Source organism: Alternaria infectoria (assembly GCF_024043175.1).
Source record: "Alternaria infectoria strain BMP 0036 chromosome Unknown scaffold_7, whole genome shotgun sequence".
NCBI lineage: Eukaryota > Fungi > Ascomycota > Dothideomycetes > Pleosporales > Pleosporaceae > Alternaria > Alternaria infectoria.
The window spans coordinates 626425-647098 of record NW_026250696.1 but is presented as its reverse complement, the minus strand read 5'-3'; the positions used below and the strand labels follow the sequence as shown (position 1 = coordinate 647098).

The 20674-nt window shown below is 52.7% G+C and overlaps 7 protein-coding genes across 7 annotated transcripts; 4 read left to right on the top strand and 3 right to left on the bottom strand.

Annotated features, from left to right (window-relative positions):
• Positions 1–234: 234 nt before the first annotated feature.
• On the bottom strand, positions 235–1646 carry J4E92_005091 (uncharacterized protein; the record flags this gene model as incomplete). The annotated part of the gene is made up of 2 exons (XM_051496475.1): positions 235–758; positions 815–1646. The coding sequence occupies 2 exons, from the start codon at positions 1644–1646 to the stop codon at positions 235–237; spliced, it is 1356 nt and encodes a 451-aa protein (XP_051353195.1).
• A 1206-nt stretch (positions 1647–2852) lies between these two features.
• J4E92_005090 (uncharacterized protein) lies at positions 2853–4594 on the top strand (the record flags this gene model as incomplete). The annotated part of the gene is made up of 4 exons (XM_051496474.1): positions 2853–3077; positions 3138–3212; positions 3263–4273; positions 4322–4594. The coding sequence occupies 4 exons, from the start codon at positions 2853–2855 to the stop codon at positions 4592–4594; spliced, it is 1584 nt and encodes a 527-aa protein (XP_051353194.1).
• A 900-nt stretch (positions 4595–5494) lies between these two features.
• On the top strand, positions 5495–8049 carry J4E92_005089 (uncharacterized protein; the record flags this gene model as incomplete). The annotated part of the gene is made up of 4 exons (XM_051496473.1): positions 5495–6212; positions 6280–6738; positions 6787–7356; positions 7403–8049. The coding sequence occupies 4 exons, from the start codon at positions 5495–5497 to the stop codon at positions 8047–8049; spliced, it is 2394 nt and encodes a 797-aa protein (XP_051353193.1).
• Positions 8050–11375: 3326 nt separating this feature from the next.
• J4E92_005088 (uncharacterized protein) lies at positions 11376–12856 on the bottom strand (the record flags this gene model as incomplete). Its single annotated transcript, XM_051496472.1, has 2 exons — positions 11376–12705; positions 12762–12856. 2 exons carry the CDS (start codon positions 12854–12856, stop codon positions 11376–11378), a joined length of 1425 nt encoding a protein of 474 aa, XP_051353192.1.
• A 532-nt stretch (positions 12857–13388) lies between these two features.
• J4E92_005087 (uncharacterized protein) lies at positions 13389–14844 on the top strand (the record flags this gene model as incomplete). Its single annotated transcript, XM_051496471.1, has 2 exons — positions 13389–13448; positions 13498–14844. The coding sequence occupies 2 exons, from the start codon at positions 13389–13391 to the stop codon at positions 14842–14844; spliced, it is 1407 nt and encodes a 468-aa protein (XP_051353191.1).
• Positions 14845–15903: 1059 nt separating this feature from the next.
• J4E92_005086 (uncharacterized protein) lies at positions 15904–16934 on the top strand (the record flags this gene model as incomplete). The annotated part of the gene is made up of 3 exons (XM_051496470.1): positions 15904–16138; positions 16192–16880; positions 16929–16934. 3 exons carry the CDS (start codon positions 15904–15906, stop codon positions 16932–16934), a joined length of 930 nt encoding a protein of 309 aa, XP_051353190.1.
• A 1887-nt stretch (positions 16935–18821) lies between these two features.
• J4E92_005085 (uncharacterized protein) lies at positions 18822–20425 on the bottom strand (the record flags this gene model as incomplete). The annotated part of the gene is made up of 4 exons (XM_051496469.1): positions 18822–19108; positions 19161–19652; positions 19718–20091; positions 20157–20425. The coding sequence occupies 4 exons, from the start codon at positions 20423–20425 to the stop codon at positions 18822–18824; spliced, it is 1422 nt and encodes a 473-aa protein (XP_051353189.1).
• Between the last annotated feature and the right edge of the window lie 249 nt (positions 20426–20674).

Below are 20674 nucleotides of genomic sequence, written 5' to 3'. Positions count from 1 at the left end.
GGATTTCTCACGCATACACGTGGAACACGAAGTGAGTTTCAAAAGGCACGAGGGCACAACAGAGCTTGTATCGTACATTGCTGCTTACAAGCTGTTGAATCTTTGCACGCAATGATATTCAAGATCGTCTAGATTTCTACTTAGAATATTCTTCAAGATAACTACGCATTCGTAATGAAGCACATCCGTCATCCCGTAGTGTGGGCAAAGCTTGATTCTGATTACGCATGCAAACTAAACTAGTGCAAGCACCTTCCATCCTGCAATATACATTCTCGTCAGTATATACATGCTTGCTCCCGCCATCATCATGACACCAGAGAAGACGTTCAGCCCCCAGTACTTTCCATTGTTTTGGACGACGATAGCTCCTGCAATTGGATTACCGATCAAACCCGCAATTGAGATGCAGGCGAAGACAACACCAACACGGATCCCAATCTGTTCGACCTTGGAAATATAGGCGATCTGGGCAGGCAACAGTGACACGAAAGCACCGGAAGCGAATCCGTAGAGGCCGGCGAATGTAATGAATGCCGCGTTACTTGATGCGGGGATAGCCAGGGCAAGGACCAGAATGCCAGCTACGAGGCACCAGAGTGACTGCATATTGAACTTGCCAACCTTGTCCGCGAGGGCACCGGGAATGATGCGACCGAAGATACTAGCGGCGTTGAGAATAGCCAGAAGATATCCAGCCAAGGTAGTCGACATTCCAGCGGCCATCGCTTGAACTTCGATGAAGTTAATGGGTATAACTAACTCTGGGATTAGTGCGCGTCTCATCGGCAGCTCGTACAGGGGGGTAACCTACACAGTCCCATGAAGAACAAAAATGACGCAATCGTCAGCAAGACGAAGCGAATGTCCCCAAAAGGCTCCACAAATACCTTGAACTGAAAGGTTCTGGGTTGTGGTGGTAGGCGAGATTTGACGGTGAGGAAAGCGATAGCCATCATGCCCAGGATGAGGAAGCCAAATGTTCTCATTGTCCAGCCATAGCCGATTTCGGGGATGAGGTGTGTCGCCATGATGGGAAAGATGATGCCGCCTAGTCCACTGCCAGCTGCCATGACTCCGTATGCCAGGCCTCTCTTCTTCAAGAACCATGTAGGAATGGTGCTCGTTCCTGCCTGAAAGATACAGTTCAGACCTAGGGGGCTGCATATTCCTTGGGCGAGGATGAACTGCCAGTACTCGGTGCATAGGCTGGTCATCATGAGACCAAGCACGTGGAACAAAGTACCGAACAGCAATATGTACTTGGGGCCGTAGTTATCGTAAAGAAAACCGACGATAGGTCCAGGCGCAAACATGACGAAGATCTCGAGCGAAGCGATCCAGGCAACGGTAGACGGCGAGTACGCGCTGAGTTGATTCCGCTGGTAGTAACTTTGGAACACTCCGACGCAGTTTAGCCATCCGAATGAGCAGAAGAGACAGCAGAAGCCTCCGAGGAGACAAAGATAGGCGTCTCTTCCACCATCAGGGAATTGACTGGGATGGAATGGGCTCACAGCCGCTGTAGGTGCGGTCGTATCGGGTTGCTTTTCATCGACTGGTGCTGGCGGTTGTTCGACATCGGATTGGGGAAGTCGTGGCTTCTCCTCGTGCAAAGATGCCACTGAGCTTGTAGTCTGCGACATGGTAGTAGACGGTAGCACTAGGGGTTGGAAGTTGAGCGTGAAGGAGTTGGTAAGATGAGAGCTGGGCTAGGCCATGATTAAGTAGTCAATCATTGAGGTTGACATTGAGAGGCGTAACGGTGCTTCGCTCCTTACCATGGAATCCGTGTGATCCGCACATTCGATATCAAGCTATTATTGGGGTAGGTTTGCATGTAGGCCTGCACGCCTGTTCGCGCTCGGCCTCGCCTTTGACGCAGACCGACGTGCCGAGCCAATGGCGAGATATCTCACAACATTCGCATTACCACAACAGCGAAGGCAGCTGCGGGAAGGGGGTTAGTGACCCACATTCCCGACGGTCAATTCGGTGTTTCGAAGAGATTTGCTGGCGAATTCGGTGTTGAAAGGATCTCGCTCTTGCGCGCGCAGCGGAGACGCGTAGGAGATGTCGGAGATGATGGCATCTCCGACCCGCGTCCGACATGGGACAATCATACTGAAGATGCATCCTATATGTGCATGCGGCCACCCAAACATGAATTCTCACGATGGGTACGTGTGGATCATCCTTCTGCGCTCTAATCAGCAATCGCTTCCATGCGTTGGCGCCCTGACAAGATGCGCAGGGCATCGATGACGTATATCTTGCGAGTGACTGCAATTGTTGATCGACGAGTGTGAATATAGCTGGATAGCGAGTACGCCACTTCTCACGGTGAAGTCTGTCGCGAGTCGTCGGGTCGACGCAGCGATGGAGGTGAAATCTGGAGGTGCAGGACAGGTTCGCTTGATCGGGCAACGACGCACAGACTTGGTTCCTTCGCATTTTGCCTTCCGAATCAGTGTGGTCCTCACTAGCACTCTTGCTTGAACGCGCACAACGACCAACCCACGCCCAAGCCCCGACTCGACTACCCTGAATCCATTCCGATCATCTGCTGGGGAGCTTCGCATATTCGGCCATCTACACCCGCGCATCGCCATCTCATCGCCCGCCTATTCCTGCATCTCCACCGGATATCATCCCATTTCAGTGCACACGGCCCGGTACGCGCAACTAGCCCGAGGATAGCTTTTTACTATGCTAACGTCGACTTGCTGTCTTAGCATCTAGGCGCCTGTCCTCTGCTTCGCGTATCTCATCCCCCACCACACTCCGCGCAAACTCGACGCAATTCGCCCTCCATCCCGCCGCATAACCTCGCCGTCACCCGCACATTGAAAATGGCATCCACCGAGTCATCCGGCCCCGTCAACGGCAACTACGCGCCGCAGCAGTACGAGAACAGCTACTCCACCGGCGCCTCCAACTTCACACCCTCGCAGCAGCCCACGCCCAGCCAGCCCGCACAGCAAGCCGCCGCCTCAGAGATCCCCAAGGACGAGGTCGGCTGGTACTTTGTCGAGCAGTACTACACCACCCTGAGCAAGAGCCCGGACCGACTCTACGTAAGTCGCACGCGGCGGGAAGGTTTTTCTTGGTGACCACGCGACTGACCCAACTTGCAGCTTTTCTACAACAAGCGCTCCCAGTATGTTTCCGGCGTCGAGGAGGACAAGGTCAACGTCTGCCTAGGCCAGAAGGTACGTGAAGCACGCTCAATTGCAGTCGATGCATGCTGACTCGTGTCTAGGCCATCAACGAGCGCATCAAGGAGCTTGAGTTCAAGGACACCAAGGTCCGCGTTACCAACGTCGACTCGCAGGGCTCCGATGCCAACATCGTCATCCAAGTCATCGGTGAGATCTCCAACCAAGGCCAGCCCCACAAGCGCTTCGTGCAGACCTTTGTCCTCGCCGAGCAGACCAACGGTTACTTCGTCCTCAACGACATCTTCCGCTACCTTGCCGACGAGCCCGAGGAGGACGAGGACCAGCAAGAGCAGGCCGCGCCCCCCAACGGTGTCACGGAGCCCGCTCCCACCGCTGCTGTCCCCGAGAATGCCGACCTCAACCAGAGCGACGAGATCGCGACCAGCGAGGAGGACCTGAACAAGGTGGACAACAAGCTACACCAGGCCGCGCAAGAGGAGCCGTCTGTCGAGGAGGTCGCGCCTGCTGCCCCGGCTCAACAGGTTCCAGAGGAGATTGAGCAGCCCGCTGCTGAGGAGGCACCTGCTGCTGTCGAGGAGAAGGCCGCAGAGCCAACCCCCGCCGCTGAGGAGACCGCCGAGCCCGAGAAGCCTGCCGCTGCCGCCCCGGCCTCCGCCCAAAAGGCTGCCCCCGTTGCCATGCCCTCTGGTCCCCCCAAGCCTGCCGCTCCCCGAACTTGGGCCAGCCTCGCCGCCTCTGCACACAAGGTCGCTACTCCCGTCGTCAACGCCCCCGCCGCTCAGCAAGCTCCTTCGCAGCCCAAGGCCGCTGCCGCCGCTCCTGCTCAAGCCGCTGCTGCTGCACCCAGCCAGACCTCAGCACCTGCTCGTGACCAATCCCCCGCGACAAGCCAGGGCGAGGCTGCTGGCTGGCAAACAGCCACTGGACACAAGAAGGAGCAGTCCCGCGCACAGAACGCAGGACCCGCCGCCGACCCTGACCAGAAGCGCGCTTACATCAAGAACGTCTACAGCCAGGTCGACGACGCTGCTCTGAAGACTGCTCTGACCAAGTACGGCGAGATTGAGTACCTTGATATCAGCCGTGGCAAGGTAAGTAAATGTGTCTCACCATATTGTACCTCGACTAACATTTTGCAGAACTGTGCTTTCGTTGACTTCAAGACACCCGCTGGATTCCAAGCTGCCGTCGCAGCCAACCCCCACACGATCAACGGCATTGAGATCAAGGTCGAGGAACGCCGCCAGAACCCCGGCCAGTTCAACAGGGGAGGAGGATTCCCTCGTGGCGGTGCTCCTCGCGGCGGCCGTGGCGGTATGGGTGGTCAAGCACCCCGTGGCAACTTCCAACCTCGGGGACGCGGTGGCCCCATGCGTGGCGGTCGCGGCGGCGCTGCCCCTCAGGAATCATAGGAGGCTTCACGCGCTGCTTGCTCCCTCGTTCCTTTTGCCATTCTTCTTCTATCTCTTGTTGAGTCGGTTTGACTCGATGGCCTCACGACTGACGGCTTTAGCCATGTACTGTACCGACCCCCTTTCAGCGCTTGTATAAAAGTCATTTCATTTCGAGGAAAAGTCTGGGCGTACGCGTTCGTCTTAGGGCTCTGAGCCCTTGCATAGCGAGTGGTTTCGTTTCTGCATGTTTCCTTTCTGTATCCGTGTATATCCGTTCAGCCGTTTTCGAACATATTCCCTTCTTCGCGGTCGCATTCTTCGTCAAGTAATGTTTAGGGAAGGCTATCTGGGGGTTCCTGGGTACGGGCTAGGGATGTCATAGCATCTGGTGTAATGGGTGTACAGCATAGCTTCGGCGACAACAGGATCGGACGGGGAAGGGCAGTCAAATCGTGAGATGATCTGGTACGAATACAATAAATGATATACGCTCCAACACAGTGTAAATGTACTAGAGTGAGGTTGTCTGGTGATTGCTGATAACGTCACCTGATAGGTATAGTGCGACGCGGGATGTGCCTAGTGCTGCGCTGACCGTTGATTCGAAGACGCGCAATCACCTGCATCAGCAACAGCCCATAAGCTTCAAGCCGCGCCAACCTGCGTTTCGTGCATACGAAACACTCGTACCCTGATACCCTGATAATTCAGCTGCTGCTCTTCCTCACACTCCACTTAATTAACGCTGGCGCATTATCACGAGGCTAAGGTCGCAGTAGATCGCGCGGGGCTAAGCGGGGCCGTCGCGCGACGTGCATCACATCACCACTCGGTATCTACTGAAGCTGACCAAGTCTCTCGCTTTCAACCCGCTGTACTCACCTACTCTGCAACATATGCCCCAGGAGCTCTGCAAAGATGCGACCGCTACCGGGCGGCGACGCCCTGCCTCCTACTGTTCGGCCGCGATCTCGTAAATCAAGCGTCGATCATCCTACCGCCCCTTCGAGCAATGTCCCCACTACCTTCGTCATGAAGCGCGTCGGGGATTTGGAGCACACCATGGCTCCTCCTCATAGCGCGACTGCTCCAGCAAAGCAGCAGGACAGTACATTCGGAGTACAGAGTCTTGCAGATACTTTGGAGGCTGCTTTCGGCCCAGAAGGTACAGATCCAGAAAAGGCTAGTAAGACGCAGCATCATGGGGCAAAGAGTTCAAGATCCGAGTCGCATAGCTCTTCGACAGATTCAGCCACACCGCCAGACAGATCCAGGATAACTTCGGTACGGAAACTGAGGAGAAACTACACCAAAAATGACTCGATTACACACTTTAAACTTCCCGCCGCCAGCGTCGATGTTCCTTCCCCACTCCCCACGTCCGCTATGGGGAGCACACCGAGGTCCGCTTCGATAACGTCGCTCAAGCTGTCCGATGAGGAGTTTGCCATGGATGATGCTGCGAGTCAGGCCGTTATTTCGAGTGGAGAGGAGGAAGAGCAGGTAGAAATGCAGCAGGACATGGCGAGCTTTCCACAGCTGGTCATGCCTGAGATGCAGATGCCAACCAGGAGGCCATTCACGACCAGAGGCAAGGCTATGGGAAAGCTGAGAGTTATGGTGGCGGGCGAGACAGGTGCGTCATAGTCGCGACATGCGATATCATTTCGGTAGAAAGCGCTATACTGACAAGCACTATGCAGGTGTCGGCAAATCGTCCCTCATTCGATCCATCGTTCAGGCCTGCGAAGACATCGTACACGTAGATCCTCTATCGCCCACCCAGCCGAGCGCGCCTCGCCCGACGAAGTCGAAATCGCGCACAAAGAAAGCCGAGCATGCGGTCACAACCCGGGTGACTGAGATACATGCGAGCACGAAGCCTTACCCTCATTGGTGGACTGATACCGAAGAGAGCGGCATTCTGCGGAGAAGAAAGAGCAGTATGGATACTGTCTTGGAGAGAAACATATGTTTCGTAGACACTCCTGGGTACTCACAAGGCTCTGTGGAGAAGGATATGAGCATGGTGATAGACTATGTCGAGTCGCTGTTATATCAGACCTCATCAGTAACGACATTAGAAGACAATGATGTGCTTGGGGTTGTCAGTGGTAGTGGGGGCGTCCTAGTTGACGTCGTCATATACTTGCTCCCACCAAGTAAGCCAAACCATCGTTCGGACTGTCATTCTTACTGACTTCACCCAGATCGTGACATCACGAAAGATGTTGAGTACATGCAACGGCTATCGCACTTTACCAACGTTGTGCCTGTCATTGCCAAATCAGACACACTTTCGGCGCAAGAAGTGGTAGCTCTAAAGACGTCCATACTCGCACGGCTGCAAACCACTGCTCTTAGACCCTTCTTCTTCGGAAAGGCTATGGACGATGCTTTACTTGCCGTACAGGGCCTTCCGGTCGCTAGGACTTCAGGATCAGGAGCGCCAACTGAGGCAGCTGAATACCCCTTCACTACACCAACCTATCCTTACGCCGTCTCTTCGACGTCTGGTCCGGACCACGATAACATGGATGCGTCCTTGCTCATGTCGCCCGACTACGTGCAGCCTCTTCTTCCATCTGAACTCGCTACCCTAGTCAACCAAGTATTCGACCCTGACTCCATTGCGTGGCTTCGACATTCGGCAGCGAAGAAGTTCTTAGCATGGCGACGCAGGATAAAGCTACCAGGCGACTCTGTAATGCTGCAAAGTCTAGCTCAACCACGCAGTCCGACCACGGCTTCAATCGGACTGAACGGAGCCCACCTGAATTGTAAGTTATTTTCCCCCCACAGTGTGCAAGCTAACCTCTCTATCAGCATCTGCAGCATCCTCAGTATTCTCCGCTGCATCGCTATCGGGTGTCCTGGTACCCGGATCAGGATCACCATTCTACCCATCGAACCTACAATCCCCTCTCCTCGCCTCTTCTCCCTCCCTAGCCAACTCCGAGTCCCTCGAGCCCCTAGGCAACTTTTCACTAGCAAGATACAACAACACCGCGCAAGGCGAGCAGCGCCTCAGCGAAGTACGCATAGCAAGATGGGCAACAGATCTGCAGCGCAGCCGACGAAACGAAAGAGAACGATTCGAAGAACTCCAGAGCAACGACAGGGCTAAATGGCTGCTCGAGCGCGTCGGCGAGGAGGTATCGAAGGGCATGATCGTCGCATCGCCTGGCGAGTTACCGAGAGCTGAATGGGCGGTAGTCAGACGCAACAGCGACGAGAAGAAGACTGTTAAGGTCAGTCAACGCTATGCCAAAGCTGTTGGGCTGGACTCGCGAGATCCGCTTGGCCTGTGCAATTTCGGCGACGAATTAAGGCGACAGAGCTTCGTTCTCGTGAAGGTGCTAGGCGGCATGAGCGTGTTGGGTGCTGTCGTCGTGGCTGTCGTTAGGGCGTGCGGCATTGAGACTGGGCTGCCTCAGCTCGGCTGGTGGGAGTGGATTACCAACTCGGAGTGATTGGCCACTGTTGCTCGCTGCACGTATGTCTCTCCATGAGCTTTATATCATGTATGATGTGATACCTTATAGACACTCTTCTACATTGTAGCTTGACGGGACATCTCGAGTCTAGGGAATAGAATCATACTCTACGAGGAATGTGTGCTCGAGTTTGATATCGGTGACATTGTTGCAGTGATGGTAGAGTGTGTTTTCAATACGCCGGCTTGATGATGTGGGTCATGATGTGATGCTTCGTCATTGCAATCGGGAATGCCGTACACATAGCTTAGAAGTAAGGAATTGGGTCATTCGCTGTGGGTTGGGTAGATTGGTCGGGGATAGCATGCCACACTCCAGACTGACACGGGCTGCTGATAGTATAAAACGGAGTGCCTTAATCCCATCAGTCGACTAAGCGAAGACAGCCTCATGGGTAATGTAGTAAGGCATGGCGCATCAGCTAGTGTTGGGTGTGTAATCAATACTTCTAGAGAGCGTTGGGGGTGACGCCTGTCGAATTCATTGACTGGCGGCGTCTCAGTGAAGAAGCAAGTGTGGGTGCTGAGTAGCGGCACGAATTTGTACAGCATGCACGTTGTACCAAGTAGACGATGTGCATCAACTATCCAACGCCCAGTAGAGCTCCGTGGTCTAGTAAGCATGAATGGTCCGTGAGCCCTTAATGGGCTGGCGCTTCAGCGAGTGCAAATCAGACCTGGCTCGTTGCTAGAATGCCTATTGAGGTGTGCAGATGCACCTGGACCGTTGGGACTCGGCCATATCATCTCCATTCAATAGCCACACATTTTGCCCTTTCTTGGATAATGTAAGTTGATCTGGTGCCCCCCGCTCGATCGCAGCGTGCCTTCGATGCTGCAGCTCCGCCACCGGATGGGTGTGAAAGAAGTATGGAGCGGGGCGCTGGTCTGCAGTGCATCGTGCCGGAAATAGAAAGAGCTATTCATTAGATACATGACGTGATATCATACGTGTACTTGTTGAGTGCTGTGGCGGGGAGCGAGAGACGGAGATGGGCACTGCGTACTGCCTTGCCATCCGGATTCTGCGTAGGGGGTGTATGGAACCCTGTCAGTATAAGCATACTACCGCCTATCGCGTCCCGCTAGTAAGGTCATGACATTTTCCGCTTGTCACGATTATTGGGGCTGGATCGTGGGAATTGATCTGAGCTCCCGCGAAAGGGTGTGATAGGTCAAATGAGGGTGTTGGGACGCAGATAAGAGTCTGACGGGGGCATGGGCCTTTGATGAAATTCGAGCGTCTGGGTGTGCTATGGGACTCAGGAGTCTCCTGTGCGAGGATCGGAGATGGTTGTTCTGCGGCGTTCACTCACGTTTGTCTCCACGTGGTCTATTTTGACCTGCACATCCACGAGATCAAGTTGCAGCAAACTTTATACACATTGCAGAGGGCATTAGCAGGCATTTTATCCGGTCGTGTTATATTTGGGGGTGGCTGTTCTATTGTTCTTGTATTAGGGTTGAGAGCTGGTCATGTTTGGGCTCAGATATGCGGCATCTCAACACTTCAAGAGAAGTGACCGCAACGTGACGGCTCTTCAAGTTTTCAAGCTATGCGTTGAATGACTTGTCGTCTGAATCTTACATTGCTGATCAGTCACGTCACCTTAGCATGAATCTGAATGTCATCACTAGCAGAGTACATACAGTATTTGGTACCTAGGTAAGAGCAGCCCCACTCACCAAAATCGACATCTCACGCAGAGCCCCTTCGCAGTGTATTATGGAACGTCCTATTCATCAACTCTTGGTTACAGTAATTGATCAATGAGATTATGAGCACAGCATCACATTGTGTGTGCTAACCGCTGCCGTTGAGCATTCGGCACTGAAAAGTGCTGTCTTGGACATACCGAGCGATGATTGCCTTCTAGATGGTGATCATGACGCTGACGTGGCGAAATCTTCATTATTGCCGTCGCTATACTGTAGTTGAGTATATGGAACGGTTCCTAGTACAATGAACACAAATACTGCCTACGATATAGGACACAATGTCGAGCCAGAGCCCTGTTGAACGTCAAGGTTATATTCATCCGCCGCACATTGTTAAGAGCAATGCATAGGCGGTGCAACATGAGATACTAACAGCGATCATTATGGTGGGTGCTATGATACCGGTGGTAGTAGTCGCAGACAGTATCTGTACGGATGCTCGTAACCGCAAATCCTTCAGTGGCTCGGTAACAGGGATTCATGACCCTCCTGCCTATCCAAGGAAGCCTGATTTCATGTAGCGCCATATTCTTGCAGTAAGCTGAACTATTTGGAATCACTACACCGTCAAAGTAATCACAGTCCCTAGGTTCCACGTGATGCGGCTCCGCCCATCCAGTGAAGCTCGATTGCCAGGGGTCGGCGGCAGATGATGACGCCAGCGGGCCGCGGGAATCTATCCGTAAAAGCAAGACCCACGGAGGTGGGTTTGACTTCGTGTCAGCTTCACAGTAGCGCGTGTTTTCAGTTGCTCGATGTCAGAAGGTTGTGGAAGGACGCACGCATCGTGGTGTATGCCAAGGATGGAAACCCGACAGCATGGCAAGGTGCGCCATCTTGGGGATTTGGCTTAAAAGCCGCGTAAGATATTGGTGTGGATGACCCAAAAGTAGGAACTAGACGCTGGAAAAATGAGGCCAGTACAGGGAGCACACCGATCGTGTGGTGTAAGAAGGCAACCGAGTGATGGAAGACAAGGAAGAGTGCCGAAATTATGCAACACAAACATTTCGGCTGAATGCCCAGGTATGGCGCTTGTCTGAATATCTCGTAATGCCGTCATGCCGTGAAGGCACATGAACCCGATTGTGATAGGCTCGCAAAACCCAAGGGACGAGACAAGCGCATGGCGACTATGGTTACTCGTAAACGGTGGAGCTCTCCCACGAAGTGCGCCGTGATGCAGGGCCCCCGAGATGCACCATGACGGAGATGTGATGGTGTCACCATGGCGTTGGGTTATGGCCTGATTCTTGCCGCTGCATCATGTGTCCTGCCGGGTGTGCTTAGAACAGCGGCCCCCACGAATACTGGGATTGGCCGGCAGATGAACCCGCATGGCGCGATTGCCGATATCTCGAGTTGCTGCCATATTCGTATACAAGCGTTGTACCAGATCTCCACAACTTACAACTCTGTGCTGCATCGATCCTGCGCTCGTTTGTCTGGCGTTTTACTTGCGACAAAAGCCCACCTGGTCGGCCTGCAAATATACTATAATGCGAAGCCGCCGGTTTCACATGTCGACCGTACAGTATCTCTGGTCTCCACCAGTTTCGACACTGCATGGCGGCTGCAGGGTTCTTATTGCGAAGCACTGTGCTTCCGTTCTTCCGCCTCTTCCCAGACGCATCTAGCGCACATACAATCTCCGCCAAGTGCTCCAGAAGCCCATTCCCGTCTCTCCTTCACCGGCAGACGTACGTCGCAGTAGTGGCCAAACACCTCTTCATCTCTCTTGAGACCAGGCCCCTTGTTCGGGTCTCTACCCTTCCAATCAACCAACTCTTCGCGGGTCCAAAAGCGCATCGACCCACGCCATTCCCAGGCGACATTAGGATCACAGCTATGATTCGCGAGACACCACATAGGATGAACAGCGCTAATCTCAGGCCTTCCGTCGAGCCCCTGCTGCGCAGACGCTGTTCCGCGGAACTTCGCATACAGAGTGTTGAAGACCCAGGTATCATAGCGGTGACTTTGGGTGAAGATGTTGATGTCCATCTTTTCTAGAACATGCAACGGCATGAGTATGTTGCTCTTGAACGAGAAGGGAAGCGTTTGCGGTACGTGTGCAAAAGCATCGCTCAGGCGACCCGAAGCATCCGCTTGCCACACGGTCTCGAGATCTTTGCCATGATAGTCACCCCAAATGTATCGCACTTCTTTCAACTCCAAAGGATGGAGATCCAGGGTCTCCGCTAACGCTAGTGCGCGGACAAGGAGAAGGGTATAGAGATAGTCTGCCGCCTCACGTGCGGGTACCTTGCCCTGGTCGACGCTGACACCACATAGCGCTGGATGATACTGGTCTTGAGCTAGGTCGTGGCACTCTTCGCTGCAGAAGAATACTTCTTCACATTCTTCGCAGGATATCACTGTATCGTCTCCATTCGAAAGTGGTATAACGCAAGCATCGCAATACGACTCATGAAGCCTTGATATAGCGGTAAGTAAAGACTTTTCCTCCAAAATGGTCTCGCCAGGTGTTATTTCGTCTTTAGCAAATAAGCCCAGTTGCTTCGTATAGTTTGTTCCCGGGTTCGTTCCGTCAGTCGTCGAAGTAGTACTGAGAATAGGCAACTCAGAGACTCTGACCTCCAGTTTTGGTGCTATATCCGCAAGCTCTTCATTAAGGAAGTCGAGGCACTCTGCAGAGAAGCGGTCCGGCTCACGATGGTTCCAAGGATACTGTTCGCGGCGGACGAAGCCCTTGTCTGGATAGTCTTCTACATCGACGTTCTCAGCAGACTCCCCTTGATGCTCGAAGTAAGTCCGCAAATGGTTCCACAAAGACTTCTCGTAGTCCTTGAAGACCGGATCTTCCGGAAAGGCTTTTCTTGCGCGGGATATATAGTCAGATGCACTGCGTAGACAACCACAGTCCAATAAGCAGCTGATTAGTATATCATGACTGTGAAGATTAGCTTCCCACTCGAAAGTTCATCCAACATAGGACAATTTACGTACGCGCTCCTAGACCAGCGCGTTTGCGCCCATGTCAAAATGTCATCATCTACTAAAGACGAATTTTTCTCCTCATCCTTCATGTCCAATTCTGTCATACGTTCAGAGATAACGTCTGTTCGTGCTGCCTCCAAGGCTTCGTCGTGGTATTCGCCTTCATCGAGTACTTCATCCACTAGGATGAGGGCTTTGTATGCATCACCCGCAGCGAGATCTGGATAACCAAGTGCTTGGTACGCTTTTGAAAGCCGTAGACGGCTTGATATACTGTACGGCTCTTCGACCGTAGCCTGCTGAGCCGACACGACTTCCTTTGTTAGTCTCTCACGAAGGGTAGTATTTTTCTATGAAAGTCAGACTTGTCGTGGAATTTCGTTCATTAGCACTTGCCTCCATGTTTCTTGTCAAATCAATTAGTGCTTTCTTGATGTATGTCTGATGCCCGTCGAGACTTCGGAAACTTCTGCACGATCGTGTGGGGGCGGAATTAGCGGCTGCACTATCGATAAGGCTAGCTCGACCTTCATCAACACACAACCATACGCCACAATGTCTACGTGTGACATATCAGCTTCGCCATCAAGCGCGATCACTTGAAACGAGCCGTAGGTGAGCAAGAAATCTGACGATATGCTTCCGTCTGCAGCAGAACTTGTCGCGCGGTATCTGAGAGCGAATGGGTACACTCAGGTTGCGTCATCACTACCCAGGTGATGTGAAGGTGCTAACACTGACCTAGACCTTGAACAGCTTCGTTCAGGAAGCCGACCTGCCTTCGGATACGGGCTCAGCTGCTGACAACCCGATCACTATCGAGTCTATCTTGCAAGAGAAGAAGACATTCGACCTAAGCCTCAACTTTGAGAAGCTTGGGGTTGATGATGCAAAGCAAGCATGGACCGTTCAGGCGCCTGCTAAGCCGAAAGTTGTAGAGTCTTTACCGAGTCGATCCAACATACTCAGCATTTCCGTTCTCGACCTGTTACTACCATCAACGACAGCAACACAACAGTATATTGCCGTCACCACGGCTGATCGTCAATTACACCTGATGGATCCGAGCACATCGTCGCTTGACTGCATTCAGACGATTTCCAGCTTCCAGGGTTCTCCAACTCTAGACATTGTTCCGGTAGACTCCAGACGACTGCTGATAGCTTCGATGTCTGGCAAGCTGACGCTGTTCGATGCAGCCGCCAACGCCATACTGGAAGAACGTAAAGATCACTCCAAGTATGTTGTCAAAATCTCCACCTGGTCTTCCGAAGGCGGTTCCATGCTAGTTGCCAGCGCGGGATGGGATGCCAAAGTAGTCCTATACCAGCTTGATCCCAATGTCGACCAGCCGCGACTAGGAGACCCAATAGCAACCTTGTCGTTACCCAGCATTCCAGAGTCGACCTTATTCGTCACCTTACCTGGAGACGGAACACCAGTCCTGGTAGTTGCTCGAAGAGACTCGACCTTTCTGCATTTCTACGCTGTACCTAGCCCAGAGTCACCGACGTTCACCCTGATCGGCAAGCAGAATCTTGCTCCGCATTCCAATGCCTGGGTTGCATTCACGCCATCCGATATCCAGATCTGCCCTACAAATCCACATCTTGTGGCGATCGCGACATCCAGCACGCCGCATATGAAGCTATTGGTCGCGAAGCTTCTGCTTCCTCCTACTCGTTCTTCAGTGACGGATACAGGTACTAGTCTAGGCTCGGATGGACCCGTCACACAAGCGTCGCAAGCCCGGGCTGAGCTGCTCGTTGCAGATAAAGAAGAAGCGGCTATATTAGTCAATGTCTCCACTCTTGCGCCACAAACCGCTTACTCCACGCCGCGTCTCGTCTGGCGACCTGATGGCTCTGGTGTGTACGTGAGCTCTGATGATGGTGTGGTTCGTGGCATTGAAACCAAGAGTGGAAAGTTGATCTCATCATTGGAGGCACACGAGCCTGGGTCAAAGCTACGATGTCTCTGGGCGGGCCAGATGGTAGGGCCTAGTTCCCCTGGTTCAGATGACAAAGGGAAGGCCGAGTTCTTGATAAGTGGGGGGTTCGATCAAAAGCTTATCGTCTGGAGTTCGTCTTGATCCTTCCATATGCAATGCCATCTCGATGGAGGCTATGTAGCATACTCAGGGGCATGCATACGTACTTCATGGCTTTCTAGAGTAAGAATGGCAACGTGCAGCTCGTTCCTGGTGCTAATCTTTCGTTGGGAAGGATGTTGCTGACTCGACTAGATTTGACCCACAGTTGGCGCTTTATTGTCCCCAAACGATGCAACAGTTATGCCCTAAAGGACGTTAATCCTAGGTGATACCACTTACCCGTTCCTTTACTATACTTCATCCAGCAACGGCTATCTAGCATGTAAGTAGCCATAGCTGCGGCAACGTCCGAGGCGTGCCGCAACGCCTCTATCACTAAATGCATGCAAAGACCGATCATAGTCGACAGCAGCAGGACTTGCAGGATTACTGGGTCTTTAACATGCCTCATTTACTGAATGAAGTATGGCACTAATTCTTTTTGATCGGCAAAGGCAGTATGCGACACCCCACGTCGATCCGATTCCTCAGCAGCTGCCTCACGAATCTCGTAGCGACGCAACCAGGAAATGCAATAGGTACGGTTGCATGTTCCAAGATGAAGTTGATGACGCTATCAGCAAGCCAGTGGCGGCTTTCACGCGGCACCTAGCGCCGTTAACGGGATGGCGGTGCCATGCACCCTTGCACCTTAAGGACCGCGATCTCGCTAGCTTGAGATCTGGTGGAAACGAGACTAGACGCCGCATCAACGCCATGGCTTGAGCTTCAAGGATCAATCTCTTGCTCCAGATCTGACTGCATACCGGGACGGGGAGGCTTCCCATAGGTAGTTCGCCGACTATCACAAGGATATCCGACCCCTACTCTTACGATGCCGGAACGGGAGATCATGGCTGATGGTAGTTTAAAAGCAGAAGAACGGATCTCGTCCTACGCGATCAAAATCTCAAGTTCCCCAATCGTTCTCATCCCAACTCCCATCTTCGATTTGCTATTGAATGAGCCCCGATCAATCATATTCTAGCTCAATCACATATTGACGTGTCCTTGGAGGTGGATATCTCGAGATACAGTCGCGACACCCACATTTCAACAATGTCCTACACAGATTCTCAGAAGTACGGAGATGAAGACTTTCTTCTTGTCGTCTCTGGGACAACACGTTATGCTCCCTATTTGACTGGCTGGCAAGAATTCAAGGACCACCTTCGCAAGGTGGTCAAAGAGCAGCCGGGATGGGCTGATGTATATTCCAGCCAAGGTCAACGACGAGGGGAGATGCAGGGGTGGTGTCGTCTCAAGGACAGGGAGGATGCCGATGCAGTATACAGTGCGTACCGAAGTCGCTAAACTTGGGTAACACGACGCTAACTCCATCCGTAGAAGTCTACTACCGTTCAAAGGGCATGCTGGTGCATGTGTGGGAAACGAGTCGCAAGGGTGACGGTTACCGATTAATGCGTTGCAACTGCTCCACTTTGTTCCCTGAAGTGCCCGAAGGAGGCCATTCCACTGGGCGTTGTGGCATCGACATCGGAAGAGTAAACCAACTTGGCGGCGCCCGCGCGAGCACGACAGCAGCATCTGGGCCATACATGACAACACAGGCCAGGTACCCGTACGCAATGTACCCGCAGATGCAAACATATTCCCCCCAGCAAGTCGCATATACCCATGCCCCAGTTTACCCAGCTTATGCGTTGCCGCAACCACCTGTATACTCGACTAGCACGAACGGGATGCCAGTCAATGTCCGGGGTGGAGCAGTCTTGACTGAAGCGCGCGGCATCTTCGTTCGTAACCTCAGCTACAAATGCACATCCGACGACCTCAATGCGCTGCTGTTGCAAACCGTCGGATACGCCATCGAAATCCAGCTCATGAGAGATAGCCGCACCGGCGTGTTCAAAGGCGTGGCAACCGCCAAGTTTGCCTCGAAGGAGTTGGCGCAACACGCGGCAAACACGCTGAATGGGCGCGAGCACATGGGTATGGTGCTGCACGTGCGCATGGATACTGATACCACGGTGGTTGGACGAACTGAACCCATGGTTGTGAACGGGTCGTACAGAGTACGTTGATGAAGTCAATATGACGAATCAATTTCTAATATAGTGTAGCATTGATAGATATGAAATGGAACATGACTTCAGTTTTGCGACACAAATAGTCTCTTCGGAGGTCATCCGCGCTTCTTCATGCCACGAGGAGCAGCCGTGTGGCGTAGTGATATGATGCTGTCACAACAGGTTTGCACCCGAAGGCGTTGTTGCGGAGTGTCCCACTGTTCGGTTTTGTTATAGGGAACGGGTGATCGAAGTGAGGATGACAGCGGAGCAATGTCCATTATCGGTTGTATCGGCTCAAGTACTGTGTACCAAGACAGCCTTGAGCCCCGCGGTGCAGGGTTACAGGGGCGCTAGATCTTTCGGTTTCAGATCCTAATGCCGTCGTACATATTCCCGCAAACGTAAACTGGACCAAGCTCGAGCGTTGGCTAGGGCTATACCAGCCGCAAATAAGCAACATGACGCCGTCCTACTCCAGACAAGTTTTATCGGCTCGTTGTCCATATGGGTTGGTTGAATTCTAGAAGATCTGTGTAAGGGAAATCGCATATGAAGCCACTCTTCTCAGAGTAAACGCCCGCAGTGATCTCGTGTATCGAAGGCTGACGTCCAAGTAATGTTGACCAGGTCTCCGGGTCTCCGGGTCGCCTAATCTTATCTGTCACAAAGCAGGCTGAACGTTAGATCGTCTTCGTTACGAGCCACGACGGGGCGGACTTCCTCGGTGCCCAACGTGCGATACGGGGGTTCTGGAAGAATTAATGAAGATCCAGTAGGTATAGCACTGCCGCTTTTACCTTCCATTTTAGAAACGTCTCCTTGAGCATGGTCGATGCCGAGAATTCTCGGCGATGCGCCCTCAGCCTGGCAGCTGTGAGGTCAACGATATTGCCCAGACAAATGTCGTATGATTATTGATGTATTACATGCATTCATGTAGGTCATACTCCCGTGCTACACACGATGACGCGCTCGCTAGGTTCGTTGCACAGCTATAGAAGGGTAATGAGACGTCAACAACCCCACGCGAACAAGGATACTCGCTAGCTCATTTCGGCTGGGATGAAGGAAGAAGGACCCAAGAGATCTCGAAACGAAGACTAACGCACGACGCGCCGCGGGGATCGTGGTCAGCGACCCGTTCCGCACCGACGCTATAGCGGTGTGATATCACGCTACATGGATAATGAGTAGTAGGGGTGCAGGCGTGATGCAGGATCTTGGGTTTCACGGCGTCGCGCCACCCACGCGTCTCGTGTACGGCAGAACACGAGCGTTAGGACGGCTAAGCGACATCATCTAGATTCAAGCGACGATGAATGAGCGTATCATACTCTGCTATCGGCTGTCGCACTCCAAGAGGCTAAGATCCAGGGGCTGCAGATGTGGAGCCGTGATCGAGCGGCTTTTGTGGAAGGAAGTAGGCCCCCAGTACGATACGATCTAAACGCTTCACTTTCGCATATGCTTTTTGCTTTTAGTAAGCCCTACTGAGTGTGAGGACTTGTTAGAGATGCAAGCGCGATCGGGAGACATCAGCGTCCCACCTTCATGATAGTATCAGCAAACCATCACACAACGACATCGCTGACGTTCACTCCGTCGTTGATACGAGCCAGGATATAGGGCCGATTGCGGGCCGTCATCGGTATGGCACCTAGGTACCGAAACCAAAACCTGCCTGTGCAGCAGCTGGGAAGCAAGCCACCGGTTCCTTCCGTCACGGCTTGTCGAGCGAAGCAGCAAAACTAGCACACTCTACCGAATTTGAGGGTTCAAAGTCGAACTAGAGAGCTACGATATCAGCTTCCATCCCATTCACAATGATCGGAGATGATGACTACGTTGCCGTATTGATGAAATGCTCATAGAGATGTCGAAAAAGTTTCTTCAAATGGGTTCTTTGAGTTTCGAAAGACATCATAGGCCCATCCCATCCATGTGCTAAACTCTCCAACCCTTCTTCTGCGACTTCACAGTAACAACCCAAAGCACCACCAACCAACCCGTCCCCACCATCAAACAAGCGCCACTCCAAACCTGCACCCCAATGAAGTTGGTGTGTCCGTCCGTCTTCTTGAGTAGAGCCCCAGCAATCGGCGCACCGATAAGCGTAGCAATGCTAGACACACTCCAACTCATGCCCAGCCTCGTTCCCAACCGCGAAAGATCAGGCGTGATGTTTGCGAAAGCCGCAGATGGTACAGTGACTAGAGCCGCAGAGAAGAAACCTAAGTTCATAGTTAGTCCAATGTGACACATGAGGTAATAGTAGCAACGTACCCCACAGTATACTGAAAGCAATAAAGCTCTTCTCAGTCTCTATACTGATCCAAGCCAGTGCCAACAACCCACTCGCAAACGCGCAAAGTCCCCATGTGACGATAGCCCCGACCCAATGCGCTGCGACGCCACTGACCAGTCTCCCGAAGAAACTGCCCGCTATAGCCAACACAAGCATATACAACGCCGTGCTCTCCGAGCTGCCAAGACGTTCGCGCGCATACGTCGGGATGTAGAAGTAAGGCACAATGTAGCCGAGGAAAGTGCTGAAAGAGCACGCAGTGAAGACGAGGAAGAGACGGTCATGGAGCGCTGACTTATCGAAGAGCGCACGACGCTTTCGCTTATGCTTCAACCACGCGGAGCCAGAGAGCAGAGCGGGAATGGAAAGGAGAGCAGCGGCTAAAGCGACGAAACCTATAGCGCGGATAGCCCAGGGGAAACCAGCGGTCTTGGTAAGGCGGTCGAACATGATTATGTAGATTACGCCTCCTGGGGTCGTGCTGTTAGTCGTGTTGCATTGCATTTGGAAAGAGATGGTGCTGAGGAAGACATACCAACAGCAATCCCACTCATAACAATACCCATAGCCAACGCTCTCTTCTTGCTAAACCACACTCCCACCATGGCCAAACTAGGTATGTATAACAAGCCAGCTCCCATGCCCATACACACGCCCTGACTGAGAAACACCTGCCAGTACTGCGTACTCAGACTAAGCATCATGATGCCTAGCACGACTAGAAAATTGCCAACGAGCAGCATGCTGCGGAAATAACCGAGATCAAACAAGGGCCCGGACAGCGTGCCGATGACAATAAGCAGCCAGGCTTGTACGGTGCCAATCCAGGATATAGCGCTGGGGGTAGAGGAGGTGAGGAGCGTGGTGCGGTAGTAGGTTTGGAAGGCGCCGTAGGTTAGGGTGAAGCCCCTAGGTGAGTAGTAGTGTTAGCTCATCTCATCTGAGATGTAGAGATGATGCAAGCGTTAACGTACCAGATGTTGATGTATATCATAAATCCTCCAAACACCTTCAGCCAGGCATGGAGTCCGCCATCTGGAGGTGGAGGAATAGCGGATTCGGCAGTGAATGTCGATCTTGCGTCTATTTGCGCTTCTTTGTCTCCTGCTACCTCGTGGTTGCTTGCTGTTTCCTCTTGTTGATGGATGTCATCGTGGATCGAAGACGACGGGCGGCTCATGTCTTCTTGCGAGACTGCTTTGTCTCTAACGACATGTTTCTCTTCAACATCTGACTGCGACATTGAGTGAAGAGATGTGTCGTCAAGCCTCTTGATTCTCAACACTACGGGGCGACCCTTTAAAAGCTCCGCTAGCTATGCCGGTGCACAATATTTAGTCACCGATTTTCTTCCCATGGGTATATGCCGATCATACGATTGTTCCGACTCTTTGTCCGATTCCGGTCTCTGTGTTCCGAGTCATGCAGCACGTCCAAAGTTCCAGAACAAGTAGTCAGAGTAGGCTGCGGTCCGATTGTTGATTCTGATGTC